The sequence below is a fragment of the Colletotrichum paranaense genome (genome assembly GCF_030867605.1).
Source record: "Colletotrichum paranaense strain IMI 384185 chromosome Unknown Scaffold_4.1, whole genome shotgun sequence".
In the NCBI taxonomy this organism is placed as follows: domain Eukaryota; kingdom Fungi; phylum Ascomycota; class Sordariomycetes; order Glomerellales; family Glomerellaceae; genus Colletotrichum; species Colletotrichum paranaense.
The window spans coordinates 1634415-1651192 of NW_026848962.1; the positions used below are offsets into that span (position 1 = coordinate 1634415).

The window sequence follows — 16778 nt, forward strand, 5'->3', positions numbered from 1 at the left end:
TCACAATAACCCTCATCTTTACAGACAACGGCACGGATTACTATCCCGTGCTCAAGCGTACGGATACACCTTGCGCCCCCCGTGTCAGGTTAAGTGAAAAAGGGGGGACAAAGTGTCCCCGCAGGACCCAATGCCGAAAGGGAAGTCGTTTCCAACCTTTTGCTGCGTACAAGTTTATAGTGGTCCTTACGGAGTAATGGAGTAGACTACGCAGTAAAAAGGGTTCACATGACAGGCAAGACCCCGGGAGCGACTCGCCGACAGGGCTGTGCATTGAGGGGAGGTCCTTTTGGGGGGCTCTGGGAAGTTGGGGAGGTTTGGTCATTTGTGGAGAGACGGGACAGAAGATGGGGGTTCTGAACTTCTGATCAAGAAGATTGAATTCGCTATCATATTACCACTTCAATAGGCGCGGTGATTAAGCATCAAGGAATCGACCGGTGAGTAAGGTAAGCGAGGAGCATACACCATGCACCACCACGGAGGGATCGCTATCATAGATGGATAGACTCTAGAATAGCGAGAGGAACTCCCTCAATCGGAGCATTTCTTTACATGCTGCTCAGCCACCCTGCTCCTCGGGGGATGATGCATGACATGAGAAATAAGCATTCCTTATTCTTTCTGCTTCAACCCTCCCGCCCTATCAGTCTCATCCACACACACCTTTCACAACATCTGGGTGTTCTGTTCCTGAACAGGATGACACCTTATCTCGTACCATCGCGAGTCTGTAACTGAATACTCTCAACCTCACAGACAAACCAAACTCCGTCGAGGCTTGACAGTCAAGCTGAAATGAGGTAAGCCGTCCATCCTAATCCCCCTCCATCGCCAAGACCACCGATGTTCCCCTCCCGCGACTCCCGCCGCCTTTTCCAGAACAAATGCAAAAGGAAGCTAAGCTACCTTAAGCCACCGTCCCTCTGCCCGCTCACGAAAACGGAAGAAGCCCAGATCCCATCTACGTCGTTCCCAACCGGCCCGTTTTTTTTTTGTTGCACAAGACCCTACCTATCTACGCAGTAAGGCCCAGATCGATCCCCTACGTCACAGAGCTTCATCGCCCCCCCAAAGCGACGGCGGCCTCTACCTACCTATACCATTTGCAACCTTTTCCGTGCGCTTTCCCACCGCCGCCACGACGCCGTACCGTTTGAACTGTAAAACATGTTGAGAGACCTTACCGTCCGCCTCACACTTTCCATACCCAATGGACACACGACAAAGGCGCAGAGTCAGGTACCAAACACAGCACAACGCCACCGCGATCTCTGCGTTTTCCTCGAAACCGCTTAGCGTCCGTGTCCATGCTCCCTTATTGTTTACTTGTTTTCCCAATTTGGATTACCGCAAGTAAACATTCGCACACACACACTCGCACGCACGCCTGGGTCTGAGGCTGAAGGCGCACATTCCTCACGGTGTTGGTCCCCTGTTTTGTTGTCCCAGATAGACGTGATGTTTCTCCCAATTCATCTCTTTTCTTCTGACTGCGTAAGAAAGACGTTTGTCGTCACACATAACCAGGCACACGCGTCCCTCCATCCTCGGCTTGTAAGAGAGACACGCCAAGTACGCCCAGTTCCCATTCCCCATCTCCCGAAGCTTCTCGAACATCTTTCATTCCGGCACAGCCTGTTCCTGAGTGATATGAACCCTCGAAAGGGCTGAAAGTACGCGGACAGAAGGTGATCCAAGCCAGAGGGCAACAGACAAAAAAAAAAAAAAAAAGAGAAAAGACACATCGCGTGTGCTTGCAGCTTCTCCTTCTCTGCCACGCCCCCCCTAAACCCGCACCCACGTAAGTCGACAACGAATTGATCGACAAACCCTTGACTTTCGGGGTGACGCGGTGGGTGGAGAAACCCACTGCTTCCGTCACGGTCTGGACCGCTTCGAAAGGAGCCTTTTCTCGCCCCGAGTCGAACCCCCGCGTATCCTGTAGACGTCATCCCACCTCTTTGCTCCATTGATTCAGTCAAACAGATGATCAGAAGCTATTCCGTATCTGTGACTCGGACAGCGTTTGAGTATCCAAAGACGTTGGCGCAAGTTCCACAAATTGCCGACTCGGAGCACTGCTGCTAGCAGTTCGATATGTAGGCGATCGAGATGTACAAAACCTAACCATAGGGTGCCTATGCGTGGGTGCGTGAGATACTTTTTGTAGATATCACGAATTCCCCCTAAGCTAGAGATACGCGTTGAGAACGTAGCGACCATCATATCAGCTTATCCATAAAACTCACAAGGGCGTTCAGAAAGGGTTGATACATCATTCAAGGCCCCGTCACCTTGCACCATCGACGTTCAAGTGTCAAGTCAAACCATCGAGTTATCAGAATCCATGATATCTTGATTCAAGGCTCCTACCCAGCCATCGGGTAAATTCTTGCCTGCGCCTCTGAGCCTCAAGGCACGTTCTAATCGACAAGTAGGGGTTCGATGGGCTCGCTCACTATTGAAATAGTCAGACTTCCGACTCGGCATTGCACCCTCGTCACTTGATCTGACTTGTCTGCTGTTGACCTATTGATTGTCACTTGTCGTTCTTGACGACCATCAGAGCGAGGACACGGAAGCAAGCAAACAAAAGTTCTTGGCAAATGCCATGATTGCCTCACAATTCTCGACTGCCCGTGTTTCTGAGTCGAATTGTCCATCGACCTTGCTCTGCCATCACCCGTTGCATAAGAAAGACCACAACGAGACTGGTAGACTGAATGTGCAAGCGTCCTAGTATATACAGTATCCTGATTTCCTACTACTCAGTCTCGATACGACGACGACCTGAGCTACAATGACAAAAAGGTAAAAAAGCAGAAACAAAAACCCGCGCCTCCTTTTTGCCTACCCATCATAAATCCGCGGGGTGAAAAGAGAGACGCCCGCCCGGCTGGTCCAAACCCAAGCCTCGACCATCATGGTCTCGTTGTTGCTAGAGTAGTCTGTGGGACTCTTTGACATCCAAGGAAATCCGAGGCGATACAGATACGTGCCTCAGAAGCATCCGGCTCACTGCGTGGCCTGGTTTAGACGGGTCCTTGAGAGCGAGTCTTGCGCTCAGTTCGACCGGGGGAGTGCAGAACCTTTTTGACCTTGCTGGCGACCTTGTGGCCAAAAGATTCCTTCTCCTTCTTAGGACTCTCCTTGACTGGCTTCGCAGCGCCATTTGAAGGGGGTCGTCCAGGGCCTCTTTTGGCCTTCTTCTCTGCGGGCTTTTCCTCCGGAGCAGCCTCGACAGCTTCGACACCGTTAGTACCGTTGGTGCCGTTGGTACCATTGGTCTCGGTTAGCTCGTCCGCCTTGCGCTTGTTGCTCGTCTTGGCCTGCGGCGCGGCCTCGCGCTCTCCAGCACCGGTGGGCTCGGCGTCGTTAAGGGCACCGGTCATCTCGACATCCTTGGTGGCAGCACCATTGGCGGCTTCGGGCTTCTCAATGATTGGTTCCTTGACTGCCTCTTCCTCAACCGCGGGTGCCTTGAGTATCTGTTGCGGGATAGGCTCTTCGACGGATTCCTTAACGGGCTCGGCGACGGGTGCAGAGGTTGCAGTCGTCTCCTCCGCAGGCTGTTCAGCGGGGATAACCTTGGCCTCCTCGGTTCCAGTCGTCGCAACGGGGCCGTCTTTGTCGGGAATCTCCTCGACGGAAGCCGGCTTGGGCGCATCGGCGGTAGCTTCAGCAGCAGCTGGTGCAGCTGGCGCATCGGCTGGTGGGGCCAGTGCAGGAGGGTCCGCAAGTTTGGCGGGCTCGGTAGGCTCACTAGCTGCTATCTCTGCGACTGGTGCGACCTCGGCCTTCTTCTCTTCGACTGGCTTCGTCTCCGAAGCTACAGTCTCTGTGGGTTTCTCATCTGCGGCGGTGGTGGCGGTGGTGGTTGCGACAGTCTCGGGAGCTGTACAAGGGGAAGAATGTCAGCGCAAGAAGGTCCGAGCGTGAGTATAGGCGCGGCGAGGGGGGAGATGCGATGCGCCGGTACACCGAGAGATGATGTGCCGACACAGGGCGCATACATCAGCACCGCTGTACAGAGGCGACGCGACGCCGCTGGAACTTCACGACATCTCTTGCTCACCTTTGTCGATGCCAGCTACGGCTGGGACAGCTCCAGGAACGGGATTGGGGTCCATTGCGATGACGTAACGGGTATCCGGTGGGCGCACAGTGCGCAATCAGAGATGTGGCAGTCGGTGGTGGGAAAGGGCTCAATGGCCGAATTCGAGAATTTATGAAAGTAGTAGGTGATGAAAATGGCTGTGGTGATGCCGATTGGAGATGAGAAAGCTGAAGAATAGAGGGTGAAGTTTGTGGCAGGAGGAAAGACGAAAGGAAGAGAGGGAAGAAGAGAAGAGGTGAGGTTGGCGTCGGAGCATGGGACTCGGCAGAGCTCCTGCTCCTCACCGGCTGGGCCTTGCTGCAACCACACAGCAAGTCATCGCACAGAAGAAACATGGGGTTGGGAGGCAGGAGACACTGGGGGGGGGGGGGGGAGGAACGCTTCTGGTTCCACGGGAGACGGGACGAATCAGCAACGGAAAGGGCGGGCTCGGAACACGCCATTGCTATTGCCTCAGCCATTGCGCTCACAGCTTCCGTGCTGCGAGAGAGAAAGTGTGTGAGTGTGAGAGTGTGTGTGCGCTGTGCTGATCCTTAGCTCTACCTATGAACAACAGGGAGCGGACCTCGAGCGACGAGAGTGAAGCTGTGAGCTTGCAAGGAGAAGGCCGGGAGAAGCAAGGTTCCCCTCGCGGCACATTGGGTGGAGAGGAACCTTGGACCGTCATGTCAATCTGACGTGACTGCAAGCTCCACGGACGCCGATGGCCAAAACTGGCGATCTTGGGATGTTACAGGGCTGGCGAAGGGGAACTAAGGCCCGGTTAAGATCCGGTTAATCCGAAAGAGGCTTAGTCAATGGGTAGAGCTGGCAAGCTGAGTGTTTTGGGTCGAGTCTGCTGAGGCGAGCAGACGCCGATGAGAGCAGCTGGAGTTTAACGGTCTTCCATGTGTGCTGCCATTGCTACCGTTCAACGGCATCTCATGAGTGGTTTCTCGGCTGCTTTGAATGCCATCTTCAAGCACGAAAGAGGCACAGAGCGCTTCGGCGTTGAGAAGACGGTATTGCAGGTCCATCTCAACGTCTTGTAACGCGAAGAATGGGAGGATGGTCAGTCAAACCAGCCAGACCGTGTACTTCCTTCAGAGACACACTGTAAAGAGGAAGCGCAAGCTCACCTCACTCTACAATTCCCGATGGGATGCGATCGATTCCTGGCTGGCGGGCGACGCTTGCCAGGGCAGAACTGCACCGTCGCGGTGGTGCAGCAAGGCGGATGCGGGGAAGGACCAATGGCTGGCCGTGAGAGCAGAGCATCATCTCCACCTTTAGCCAATCGATATCATGTCAGCCAATCAGCACCTCGCAAGGAAAGAACCACGTCTGAGCTTTCTAGACATGCTGCACGCCATCTCTGATCAATGATTTTACCCCGGAAACTCATTTGAGGCAGATGTATGTTGAAGTGTAGACGGAAGTCTTGCAGACATTTTCCATTGTATTATCAAGAAAATTTTCGTGCCCGTAGATGTTTGTGATTCCTGCTTTTGACTAATTCAACAAATCGGCACAACTTGTCTCTTCCATCCTCTAAAACAGCCTCCACTCCTAACCGCAATGCAATACCGACTTGCGAAGAAGGTATTCACTCATCAGCAAATCCAGGCAGCTTTCACCTTGGCTGATGGAAGAAGTTCAGAGGCTCTTCCAAGTCGCAGCATAAACCAATAGTTCTCTCGGAGCTGCAACAGACACTTTTCAAAGTGGATAGGAAACGATCAAATTCAAATGCCATCATCTCCATCATGGATGGCTTTCATATCGAAGGCCGCCTCATAGGTACCTTGTAGGGAAGGTATGTATGTATGCAATGGTTGGTTCCTTCCATGCAAAGGTAGTCAAGATTTGAAGCTTTAGTCCAATTCGGGTAAGAAGCTTGGGCGACAAGCTGTCGAAATATAACGCGAAAGAGAATCGCCCAGATTTTTATCAATCCTCGTGGTTTTATTTTAATTCAATTACTGAGAGTGCTTCGTTTGGTAGGTGCGACAATTGATAGTTTTGTTGGCAATGAAGAAGTATAAAGGCATCCCGAAGCTGATGTGCAGTGGTGCCAGGTGGTGATGTCTGGTGCTCCAGTGTCCCGCCCTGTGGTCCCCCCTAGATTTCAGGGGCTAAATGGAGCTTAGTCATCAGCCACTCAAGGTGCCAAATGGCATTCCACCGCCAAAGGACAGACAGCATCCATCGCCGTGAAGCTTCAAACGCGCAGCCAACTTCACCACGCTCCTTTCCGCCAAGCCAAGCTCGACTTATTGTGTCTCTATTCTCTTCGATATCCCCCCTTTCTTCAATACCGAAACCTTTCTCCGACCGCAACAATGGCAACCAACAAGTACTCGGTCATCCTGCCTACCTACAATGAGCGTCGCAACCTGCCCATCGTCGCCTGGTTGCTAAACCGCACCTTCACCCAGCAGTAAGTGCGATCCCTCCCTTCAACCCAGATTTATATCGTCTCTATAGAAAACCTTGCCTGGAGATAAGTCTACTAACGAACATGTCTCACAACAGCAAGCTCGAATGGGAACTCATCATCGTAGACGACGGCTCTCCCGACGGCACCCAAGAAGTCGCCAACCAGCTCGTCAAAGCCTACGCCCCGCACGTCATCCTCAAAACCCGCACCGGCAAGCTGGGCCTGGGAACCGCCTACGTCCACGGCCTGCAGTTCGTCACCGGCAACTTCGTCATCATCATGGACGCCGACTTCTCTCACCACCCCAAGTTCATCCCCCAGATGGTCGCCCGCCAAAAGGAGGGCAACTACGACATCGTTACCGGCACTCGCTACGCCGGCAACGGCGGCGTCTACGGCTGGGACCTCAAGCGCAAGTTCGTCTCCCGCGGCGCCAACCTCTTCGCCGACACCGTTCTGCGCCCCGGCGTCAGCGATCTGACGGGCAGCTTCCGCCTCTACAAGAAGAGCGTCCTGGACAAGGTCATCTCGAGCACCGAGAGCAAGGGATACACGTTCCAGATGGAGATGATGGTGCGCGCCAAGGCTATGGGGTGCTCTGTAGCCGAGGTGCCCATTACCTTTGTCGACCGCGTCTACGGCGACAGCAAGCTTGGTGGTGACGAGATTGTCGAGTACGCCAAGGGTGTGCTTTCGCTGTGGGCCAAGGTCTAAGGGAGGAGTCTTCTTTGGAAGTGGAAGAATGGACATGGGAAAGGGAACGGAAGAGAAAATTAGAAGTGATACGATACCGAGAGTTTTTGTTTGCTGCTGGACACATTTGGCATGAATTGGGCGTTGGGGGACGACGGGAATCCAAAGTACCGATACCTAATTATGAACAAGTCGCATGAAATCTACAATTTTGTTCAGTCATGTGAAGGGGGCCGCCATATGCCCAACAATTGCTGACTACATCCACTCCGAACACAGCTTGTTACATGTTCCGGCCACCAGTTACCATGATCGTCTGGCCGCTCACATAGCTAAACAGCGGACTAACCACAGCAAGCACCGCAGAAGCAGCCTCAGTAGGCGAGCCAGGCCTCCGCAGCGGAATATCAGCATGCGCATCCTGCTCAGCCGCCCCAGTCGCTTTCTGCGCCTGTGGGATTCCCAGCGCAATCTTCTCACCATCCGGCCCGGTGATAAACGCACCCTTCTCCTTGGCATCCGTCAACCGCGTCTTGATGAACCCAAACGCAACAGTATTCGCCCTCACACCAAACGCAGGTCCCCACTCCTTGGCAATCGTCTTGGTCAAGCCCGTAACACCGGCTTTCGCCATGGCGTAGTTGGCCTGGCCCGCGTTGCCGTGGACGCCCGAGGTAGAGCTGATGTTGACGACGCAGCGGTTCTCGCCGTCTTTTACGCGGAAATAGGGCGCCGCGGCGCGGACGAGGCGGAACGGGGCCGTGGAGTGCAGCGCGATGATGGTGTCCCACTGCTTGTCCGTCATCTTGTGGATGACGCCGTCCCAGGTGTAGCCGGCGTTGTTGACAATGTGGTGGATCTTGCCGCCGCCGAACTCTGCTGCTTTGGCGACGAGGGTGGTGATGTAGTCTGCCGAGAGCATGTCGCCGGGCACGCTGATTGCTTGGCCGCCTGCGGCAGTGATGCTGTCTGCAACTTGCTGCGCCTTTTCTGTTTCAATACGTCAGTGCTGAGCAATTGTTGAGGGAAAGAAACTGGAGAGCCGTACTGCCGTCAATGTCGGAGACGACCACCTTTGCGCCCTCGTTGGCAAAGAGGCGCGCTGCTTCGGCGCCAATTCCCTGTCCGCTGCCGGTGATGATGGCGACTTGGCCGGCGAGCATACCCTTGGGGTAGTTCAGGTGAGATGCGATTTGCGCTACGCGGTCCGACATGTTGGCGATGGTCTCAAAGTAGTTGACTTGTCTTCAATCGATTGATGTGGTGATTTAGAAGCTTGTCAAGCTCAAGTGGCGATATGATGCTATGCAGTATATAGTTCCAAAGACGGAAGTGAGATCTGAGGAACAATTGTACAAGGGTTGAAATGCCATTGGAGCTCCAAGGTGAAGACCCCTGGGCTGCCGAGGTTCCCCGCGGTTCTCATTCCCGGCCCTAGACGAGGTGACGAGGTACCAGTAGTGGGGTAAGAGCCATCGGGTCCGGGTGATGGACTCGCTGGAAGCGTTGGATGACATAGCTCCAACGAGTCAAACTTCAAGGCCAATGGGCTGCAATGAAGTCGACATCTCGTGGGCTGAATGTTTAAGTAAACCATTGGAGTAGCAGAACAGGTACAACATGCACATTAGAAAGAGCATTCTGAATCCTCATATCAATTCGTGGAAGTGACGTTCTAGTGGCACCCCAAGCTCGAGCCTTGGCGCCCCGGTTTGGGGATTAGATAAGATAAGGGGGAAGGTGGGATGTCTCCGTCTCTGTTTTGACGACATGCCTCCTGCGCCAGGCCGTCCCTACATCCCGCCTTGCCAAGCTTCAAAGCCCACCAGTCTACAGCCATGTCAACAAGCGGAGGTCGAGGAGGTCGAGGAGGAGGGGGAGGTTATGCAGGAGGAGGAGGAGATTGGAGAGGAGGTGGTAACAGAGGGTTTCGTGGCGGAAGAGGTGGAGGGAGAGGAGGAGGCATAGTAAGAGGGGGCGGCGGCGGTGGTGCTGCTGCTGGTCCCGGCAGAGGAGGCCGTTCACATTCCGGGCCGTGGGGAAGACTCAAGCCCGTCGACATGGATCCTCTCGACAGTTACGGCCTTCCTTCAAAGGGTGACGCAAGGTATGGCCTGCAACTCTCGGCCCCGTTCTCCACGAACCTATGCTAACTTATGCGTTCACCCAGACTCCTAACCTCCAAGACGCAAGAACAATACTACACAAAAATCGTCGAACGTTACATGACATTCTGCTCCGACGCCGGCGAGCGCGACGAACTCCTCCGCCGCTTCGCCTCCCTCGACATCGCAGACTACCCCTCCGTCTCCCCCGCCGCCTCCCCGAGGCTCCTCGACGACCCCTCCAGCACGAAGGCTCTATCGGACGTAATGATGGCCCTCCGCAAGCTCCGCGAGGGCATCGTGGCCTCGAAACGCGTAGACGACTTCGCGATCCAGGCATACCTCTTCAACATCCGCCTCTCGGTCCTCGTCAAGCACCCAGAATCATACCACCCGGCCATCCTCCACGTCCTACGCACGATCCACCCGGCGCGCAACCTCACCAGTGTAGAGCTGCATGAGGTGTTGTCGTACCTCGTCCTCGACGCGGCGTGTCGGAGGGCAGATTTGGCTGAGGCGTATGCGATTCGGCATAGGTATAAGCTGCGCGATGCAAAGGTGGATGCGGTGCTGGCGGCGCTCGCGCACGATAATTATGTTGCGTTTCGGAGGGTGCAGGGGAGCGTGGACGGGCACCGGGCCAAGTTGCTCGAGTTTGCTGAGGCGGATGTGCGGACACATGTGTTGAAGTGCTTTGGGAGGACGTATTTGGGCGTTGATCGGGAGTGGTTGGAGAAGTGTTCGGGCCAGGGATGGGAGTCGTTGACGAGGGATCACGGTGTTGGGTGGGAGCTTGACGGGGCGAAGGTTGTCATTAGAAAGGTTAGAGCGAAGTGAGGGGGGAGTATTGTTGGGATGGTAGATATGGTGCATTTGATACCCCTGAATACAACAAAAGCGTTTTGAAACTCGGTATGCCTTATGGCCTCTAGCTGCTTGGTAAGACGGTTCGGCCTTCAATCGAGGCTATACCGATAACCTCGAGTCCTTGTTCGTTTCCGTACGATTATCGACAGAGTCTTTGCTGTCAGGTAGCAAATCTATGCGAATATGCGGACAAAGATGGGCAAGATGATGGTATTGATCACCAACGGAATTGGTTGGAATGATACTGGTTACTCAGAGATTGAGACTCGTGATCACTTCGATTACACTTCGTCAAACCATGCCTAGACGACGAAATCACTTCTGTATTTCCTCGAATCCCCACTCATGAAGTTTGAACCCTCCGAAAACGGCGTTGCGTTCCATTCCTTCCGACTGGACGACATCTTACAGTCCATCAACCGAACTAGTGTCCACCGTTGCCTTCGACCTCGAGATGCGGCGTTCAAAGAGCTATACAGTGGCCCAAAGCCAACTCACAAACATGATTCCACCAGCCTACAATGATATCGAAAACGCATGCTTATTTTCGAGTGATTTCAGAACTTCGTTCAGTGTAAAGGTGTATCCTGGGATAGCGAATGGACTAAATGAGAGGATTAGCAGTATACTAAGGTATGCCATATTCAACAGGAAATAAGTGACACAAGAACCCGGAAAATGGGATTAAGGATATGGTCAATGCAAGTGTAGAATGGATGTGTTTTTTCAATATCGTTTGGTGGTCCTTTTTCGATGTCGGGATCTGTGAATATTTCCATGATGCTGATGGGGCATGATAGAAGGCTTGATCTGTAAGGAAGAGTATTGCCGAGTAAATACTCTTCTAGTTGGGGAGTACATGTAGTTCAGGTTTAACAAAAGTTGCCAACGGATGAATCCTAGGGAGGCTACACACCTAACAGAAACGACACCTGATGTAACCCTTTGAGCTCAAGGAAAAGTCTGCCAACCCATCAAGGGGTATACTGCCTCGTGCGTCAGCGTGACTGCCGCCGCCAGGCTGTGCTTCCACCGACGTTAGACCTGGAAGTTGACATCAGGGTGTCCAGCCTACTTGAGCACGACTATGGTGTCTCGATCTCGAGGTCCAGTAGCAGAGGCAGTCATTAGAAATACCCAAAGTAGCTTTCTTGTTTGGAACGCTCCAGCTTCTTTGATCGGAGATTCGAAAAATACACTTGATATGCGCGGCCTTCCTCCATCAACTCATTTCTCTCTTATAGATTCTTCCTACTTTCCGCCTCTCTGAGGGATACTAAATGTATTGTCACTCAATCGGGCCGTTCTCAACTTTGAAAACAAAACAATACAGAATACACAATACGCGGGAAGCCACAATGGATCAAGACAGAGAGGTTCTTTTCCCCATTAGGTATTGCGCCCTGATCGATCCTTCTGACAAAAGTGTCCCTAACAACTGGCAGTAGCGGGGATGACGGCGACCAAGTTCGCATTGTCCTCGAGTGTGCCAACGACAAGTCCTTTGTGGTCCAGAAATCCCTCCTCACTAGGCATTCCGACTTCTTCAGAGCCTGCCTGAGCCACGATTTCCAAGAATCGAAGAGGTCCACCATCCGCATGCCTGATGTTGACGCTGATCTAATGTTCTTGTACCTGGGCTTTGCACATCGACAATCCAACAAGACACCCGAGCACGGGGGTACGTTTGGCATCATATCGGTTGCCCATTTCCTGCACGTCGCCGACTGGACGCGCCTCGTCAAGCTTTATCAACTCCTCGACTTTCTCCAAAATAAGGAGCTACTGAGCAGTGCACGGTCCGTTCTCAGCTTCAATATATTGACTGCACACATCTACCTTCTGGCCTCAGAGGCGGACGGCGCAGAAGTCGACCGCTGCTTCGATGCCTTTGCGAGGGCCTTTGACACGCTCGACGTCGATCATCCAGTCCAGGCCAAATTCCGAGATGAAATGGTCGCACGATTCTGCGAACACTGCCATTGGGATCTCCTTGTCCGTCATCATCACGCTTTGGAGTCCCATCCGGAATTCGTTGCCAAGATGAGCTTGAAGCAGGCTGAGTATGCCGCGTCTATGATGCAGTACCTTTCTGAGAGCCCTCGGGCTCGCGGAAAGATTTCTGGGCTGTGGAGGAGTAAGGCTCGCAACGGGGACCATCTCATGCGCCAACGCAAGTCGAAGTAGAGGGTGATTCTTTTCAACTCAAGTGCCGCTCTCATAACGCAAAACCAACTACAGTTTACACATCTTCGCTCTGCTAGAGAAAGACAGTTGCTCGACGATACGTGCTGGTGGTTGCCATCACTATGCCCGTTCTTACCAGTATCCAGTAACATAGACAAATATCCTGTGTGTCTTTCAACTAGCGTTCACCTTACATAGAGACACGGAAAGTTCTGGTGCATGCACGGGCATCACCGCCAGACGTGGTGAGGGCGTCTGCACATGACATCTCGAAAGTTGGCGATTATAAGAGCATTATGGACCAGTTGGAGTATCTCCCAGGGCAGATGCCCGAGGAGATTTACGACTACCATCCGGGGTATACTTAAAAGATAGAATGTATGTACCTTAGCCGAGCTACAGCGACCAAACCCGAGCCCTGAGTATCCTCTTCTCTTCCCTTACAGGAATGTCGCCTTGAGATAAGTTTGCAGGAAGGTCATCAGGCGTCCATGGAACCTAGCCAACAAAAGTAGCAATCAAGTCCATTTACGGAGCTCCATCAGTTGAATACCTATTCCCGTGCTTTTCACATCTCCTTGGGTTAGTTTCTCGTGCCGGGTCGCCTGAGAAACCTACAACGACACATTTGTGAGATGCGTTAGGAAGGGAGTAAGTAACACATGTGAGCTCTACAAGGTATACTACTTTGGGAAGTTTAGTCCATCCAACATATCATTCCTATTGCGCTTTAACGTCATCAGTCATTGGCAACTCGATTGACAATAGCAGTGCAGTCAACTATCGAAATCGGGAGCCGAAAACTGCCTCTCGGATGAGAACTTTGCAAATACACTTGATAGCTAAGTGCACGATCTGTTGATGGTAAGGAAGATTAGCCATCATTGCGTGTAGCGCTGTTAGATGTAGCGGGTTTGTCGAGAGGGGGGTTGAAGGGTAGAGGTGATCGGTCTAACTTAATAAGTACGTAAAATATGTTATATTGGTAATATGGTTAACTAGATGTAGCAGGTGTTATATGATAACAGAAGAGGGAAGACGTAAGGCCTGCTTTGGTATTCTACCTCATGAGAAAGAGGTCATATAGTTGCTAAAAAGGCGTCTTTAGTCAGGAATGCGTCGGGGTCAGTACTAAAGTAGGGTAGGTAGGTGACTTGATGAAGAACGAGTAGGTCTATGTAAGGTCATATCCAATCAAAGCCGCCACGCAACCTTGTTGAACTTGGCTAGTTGGGCAAACGAGCATAGAGCGGGGCGGTGGATGGCTTCGGCCTATGGTTGTATACGGTTGCACGTGTCCCGGCGCGGTCCGACGGCGAATACTACACTTAAAAAAAAAAAAAAAAAACTTTATTTTTTTTTTAGTTTTTATCAACTCTTCTACAGCCCGTCGTGTTACTCTGGTAGGCTATTTGACAGGACCATCACACACGATGCTACGAATGGCGGAGGACAACGACGGGGCAGCCCTCAGCCCTCCCCCTCCTCTTTCCCTCGCTCCATCTTCTCTCCTTCACTGTGGACGCCGGTCTGCTGCTTTTTCCCGGTATTCGCCTAGCCTAGATTTGCTGTTAGCCTTGCCTCTTGAACCGAAGGGCTCTCTTCCTTACATTGCTTCCACCCCTTGATAGCCTGCTTCGTCGTGCATCCCGAGTCCGTGTTGGACAACGTCACCGGCGGCCCGTTGCCTAAGCTGGGGAACGACTTCGTCGGAGGACATGTGCACTCTCCTATCAGAGGCGTGCATATGTTGTAGCATTCGTCGTCCGACCCCACGTAGATGCACTTGATCAGTCCTGCCGGGCACTTCCGCGCCGCGGCCATCGCTGCGAGGCCGGCCAGCAGGCTGGCCGTCATCTTCCACGAGCTAACCATATTGACGTCTGCGGATGGTTGGTGTGGTCGTTGAAGGCGGGGATTTGCAGTAAGGTTGAATATTCAGTTAGAGTAGGAAAGTAGGGGCTGCCGGAAACTATACGGCGTGCTTGACTGTTGTGCTCAAGATCTACCCAACCTCGAAAGCGCGCTCCTCCTCCCCCTTTTATAACCGGTCGAGAATCGTTCCTGCCTCCATGGGTTCGGCCAGCACGCCTCGTTCACCGTCGGCCTCTTTGAAAAACTAAGGTATCGCCATCCCCGATCTCGCCCATCCCACGCCAGCCGAAATGTGGTGAGAACTGTGTTTAATTATCATCAGACCATATCCGTAGACTTTTGCTCTTTGCAGTCCCCCGGCGCAGCTTAGCCTAAAACAGACCTCCTCCGCGGTCTTATTTTTACGGAACCTAGTTTTCTAAAAGCACCGCAACTAGCCAACGATCTTGACGCCAGGGTCTGGCCTATACGCTACCGCCTATTTCGTCTAGATAGCCGCTCAAGACGTGCGTCTTTCTACTCATAGCCCTCGTGTTACTGGCCGCTACGACTAGGGGCCCATTGGTCTTCTATGAACCGGTCCGCAGTTTCCCCTTAGGCTTCTATGCAGGCTAAGTCGCCGGTTAGACTTCTTGGACTATACCCTCCGCTTCTATGATCTACTTCGTTTACGCCCAATGGCCGATGGCTATGTCCAGCCTCGCCGCGGAAGGCTTCTCGCTGCCCGTCCGATTGCCCTTGCATACGCCCTCCTCTGCGCGTGGACGACTTCGCTCGAAACGCTCAATGTGCAGCCCTCGTGGGCCGCGGCGTCCGCATCTTGGGACGACGAAATACTATACCTGTGCCGTCGGAGAGAAGAAGAGATATAAAGGGGAGCTTCGACGCTCCCAAAGTGCTCTCTGATTCCCTCATCGCTCAGGCCTCGTCTACTCTACCTTATTCCTCCTACCTTCACTCTCCTACCGGTGTTTGCTTCGTACGCCTTGCTTTTCAACCACTCCTCCGATCTCTTACTACGCCACTATGCTGCCCGCCACATTCGTCGCCCTCGCCGCTGCTCTCGCCCCGGTGCTCGCGGGGCCCGTCGCGGGGCCCGTCGCCGAGCCCGAAGGCGCCTTACAGCAGCTCGAGGCCCGCAAGGTCTGCGGCGCGGGTTACCTCGCCTGCCACTATAGATTCGGCAACGGCGATAAGGATCAGTCCGAGTACACCTGCATGTCGCCGTGGTGCACTATCCTTAAGGACTGCAGCTGCCCGAAAACTGCCTCCTTCAGCCAGAAGCCCGCCTTCCTCTTCGATAGCGGCTGCCGTTCGAAGGCTGCCGCCGGAAACCACCCCACCTGTCTGGTTGTCGGATAGAGCGTGGCGAGATGAGGGCTCGCCCGTTCCGCTCGGCCGTTGGGAGGCGTGTTGTAGCTTGCGGTTGTCCTACACCGCAATGGCGGGGCCGGCAGGCCTGCCTCCTCTCCCCGGCACCGGACGGCGAGACGATCGCGCGTGGGGTCTATGGAAGGGTTGGATCCATGATAGTGCGTGGGTCCTTGGTAGAGACGACACTGGCTCCACTCCCGGCTACCAGGGGCGGGCCGCGACCGGTCGTTTCCGTTGCCCCTCAGCCGGCCTATGATCTACCGAGACAAAAGCGTCTATCTACTACGTGCCCTTTCCCCTGTACTTCGCTCTTGTTCGGCACATAGACGTGGAATCTCCCAGCTTGTACTCTAGCTTGACTATCAATAACTTTCCACTCTCGTTGCAGAATCGTGGCTGCGCGCTCTGACTCGTGACATTGTTACTGTTGTGTTGGGTTAGCTGTGGAGACTCCACCTCCGGCCGCTGGTTCTCGGCCTTTGTCCGTGTACCCATGCGATCTACCCCCGATGCTGCGTGATAAGGACGACGGCGTCTTCTCCGGGGCAATATGTACCTGGCCTTGACCATAAGAAGATCACGTCGACATCGCAATCATGGAGCAGTAGTGACATTCTCGTCGTAGCCGATACTACGACTATTAGCAATACGCTTATAATAGATACTAATTTACTCTACACACTAGGCCTCGGACCTAGACATATCACATTATTATAACAATTTTTGTCTAAACTTAACGCTATCGTCCTTATTCTCAATATAACTATCACGGTCTCACTGGTTATGATGTTCTGACCAGGGTGATCATATAGTATGGGCGGCTAGTTTGTAAACGCAAAATTGATATCAAGCCTCCAAAGTTTGCTTTGGTACTCGAGTTTGATGGATATTGCATGCCTTGGTCATGATTGTCTTGTTTGTGTTCAAGTTGAGAGAAGTTTGTTGGAGTTAGGCCACAAAGGGTGGCAATCCAAGTGAGCCTTGCTTTCAAAGTAAGGTAATAAGTAGTCCTAACAGCGTGTTATTCTAATCTTGGCAGTAAAAATGTTGCGCTTAGACATCAGCAGTCATTGGTAACTCGATTGACAGCAGTCGTGCAATTGCATATCCCAATGAACAACCGCAAATTATCTCTCAG

General features: G+C 53.1%; 7 protein-coding genes across 7 annotated transcripts; 4 read left to right on the top strand and 3 right to left on the bottom strand.

Annotated features, from left to right (window-relative positions):
- Positions 1–3035: 3035 nt before the first annotated feature.
- CPAR01_05536 (uncharacterized protein) lies at positions 3036–4133 on the bottom strand (the record flags this gene model as incomplete). Its single annotated transcript, XM_060489814.1, has 2 exons — positions 3036–3898; positions 4079–4133. 2 exons carry the CDS (start codon positions 4131–4133, stop codon positions 3036–3038), a joined length of 918 nt encoding a protein of 305 aa, XP_060351280.1.
- A 2308-nt stretch (positions 4134–6441) lies between these two features.
- Positions 6442–7253, top strand: CPAR01_05537 (dolichol-phosphate mannosyltransferase; the record flags this gene model as incomplete). The annotated part of the gene is made up of 2 exons (XM_060489815.1): positions 6442–6539; positions 6587–7253. The coding sequence occupies 2 exons, from the start codon at positions 6442–6444 to the stop codon at positions 7251–7253; spliced, it is 765 nt and encodes a 254-aa protein (XP_060351281.1).
- A 262-nt stretch (positions 7254–7515) lies between these two features.
- On the bottom strand, positions 7516–8446 carry CPAR01_05538 (short-chain dehydrogenase; the record flags this gene model as incomplete). Its single annotated transcript, XM_060489816.1, has 2 exons — positions 7516–8222; positions 8281–8446. The coding sequence occupies 2 exons, from the start codon at positions 8444–8446 to the stop codon at positions 7516–7518; spliced, it is 873 nt and encodes a 290-aa protein (XP_060351282.1).
- Positions 8447–9002: 556 nt separating this feature from the next.
- CPAR01_05539 (uncharacterized protein) lies at positions 9003–10174 on the top strand (the record flags this gene model as incomplete). The annotated part of the gene is made up of 3 exons (XM_060489817.1): positions 9003–9199; positions 9310–9339; positions 9403–10174. 3 exons carry the CDS (start codon positions 9003–9005, stop codon positions 10172–10174), a joined length of 999 nt encoding a protein of 332 aa, XP_060351283.1.
- Positions 10175–11562: 1388 nt separating this feature from the next.
- Positions 11563–12391, top strand: CPAR01_05540 (uncharacterized protein; the record flags this gene model as incomplete). Its single annotated transcript, XM_060489818.1, has 2 exons — positions 11563–11597; positions 11650–12391. 2 exons carry the CDS (start codon positions 11563–11565, stop codon positions 12389–12391), a joined length of 777 nt encoding a protein of 258 aa, XP_060351284.1.
- A 1513-nt stretch (positions 12392–13904) lies between these two features.
- On the bottom strand, positions 13905–14266 carry CPAR01_05541 (uncharacterized protein; the record flags this gene model as incomplete). The annotated part of the gene is made up of 2 exons (XM_060489819.1): positions 13905–13945; positions 14002–14266. 2 exons carry the CDS (start codon positions 14264–14266, stop codon positions 13905–13907), a joined length of 306 nt encoding a protein of 101 aa, XP_060351285.1.
- Positions 14267–15292: 1026 nt separating this feature from the next.
- CPAR01_05542 (uncharacterized protein) lies at positions 15293–15628 on the top strand (the record flags this gene model as incomplete). Its single annotated transcript, XM_060489820.1, has 1 exon — positions 15293–15628. The coding sequence occupies one exon, from the start codon at positions 15293–15295 to the stop codon at positions 15626–15628; it is 336 nt and encodes a 111-aa protein (XP_060351286.1).
- Positions 15629–16778: the final 1150 nt, after the last annotated feature.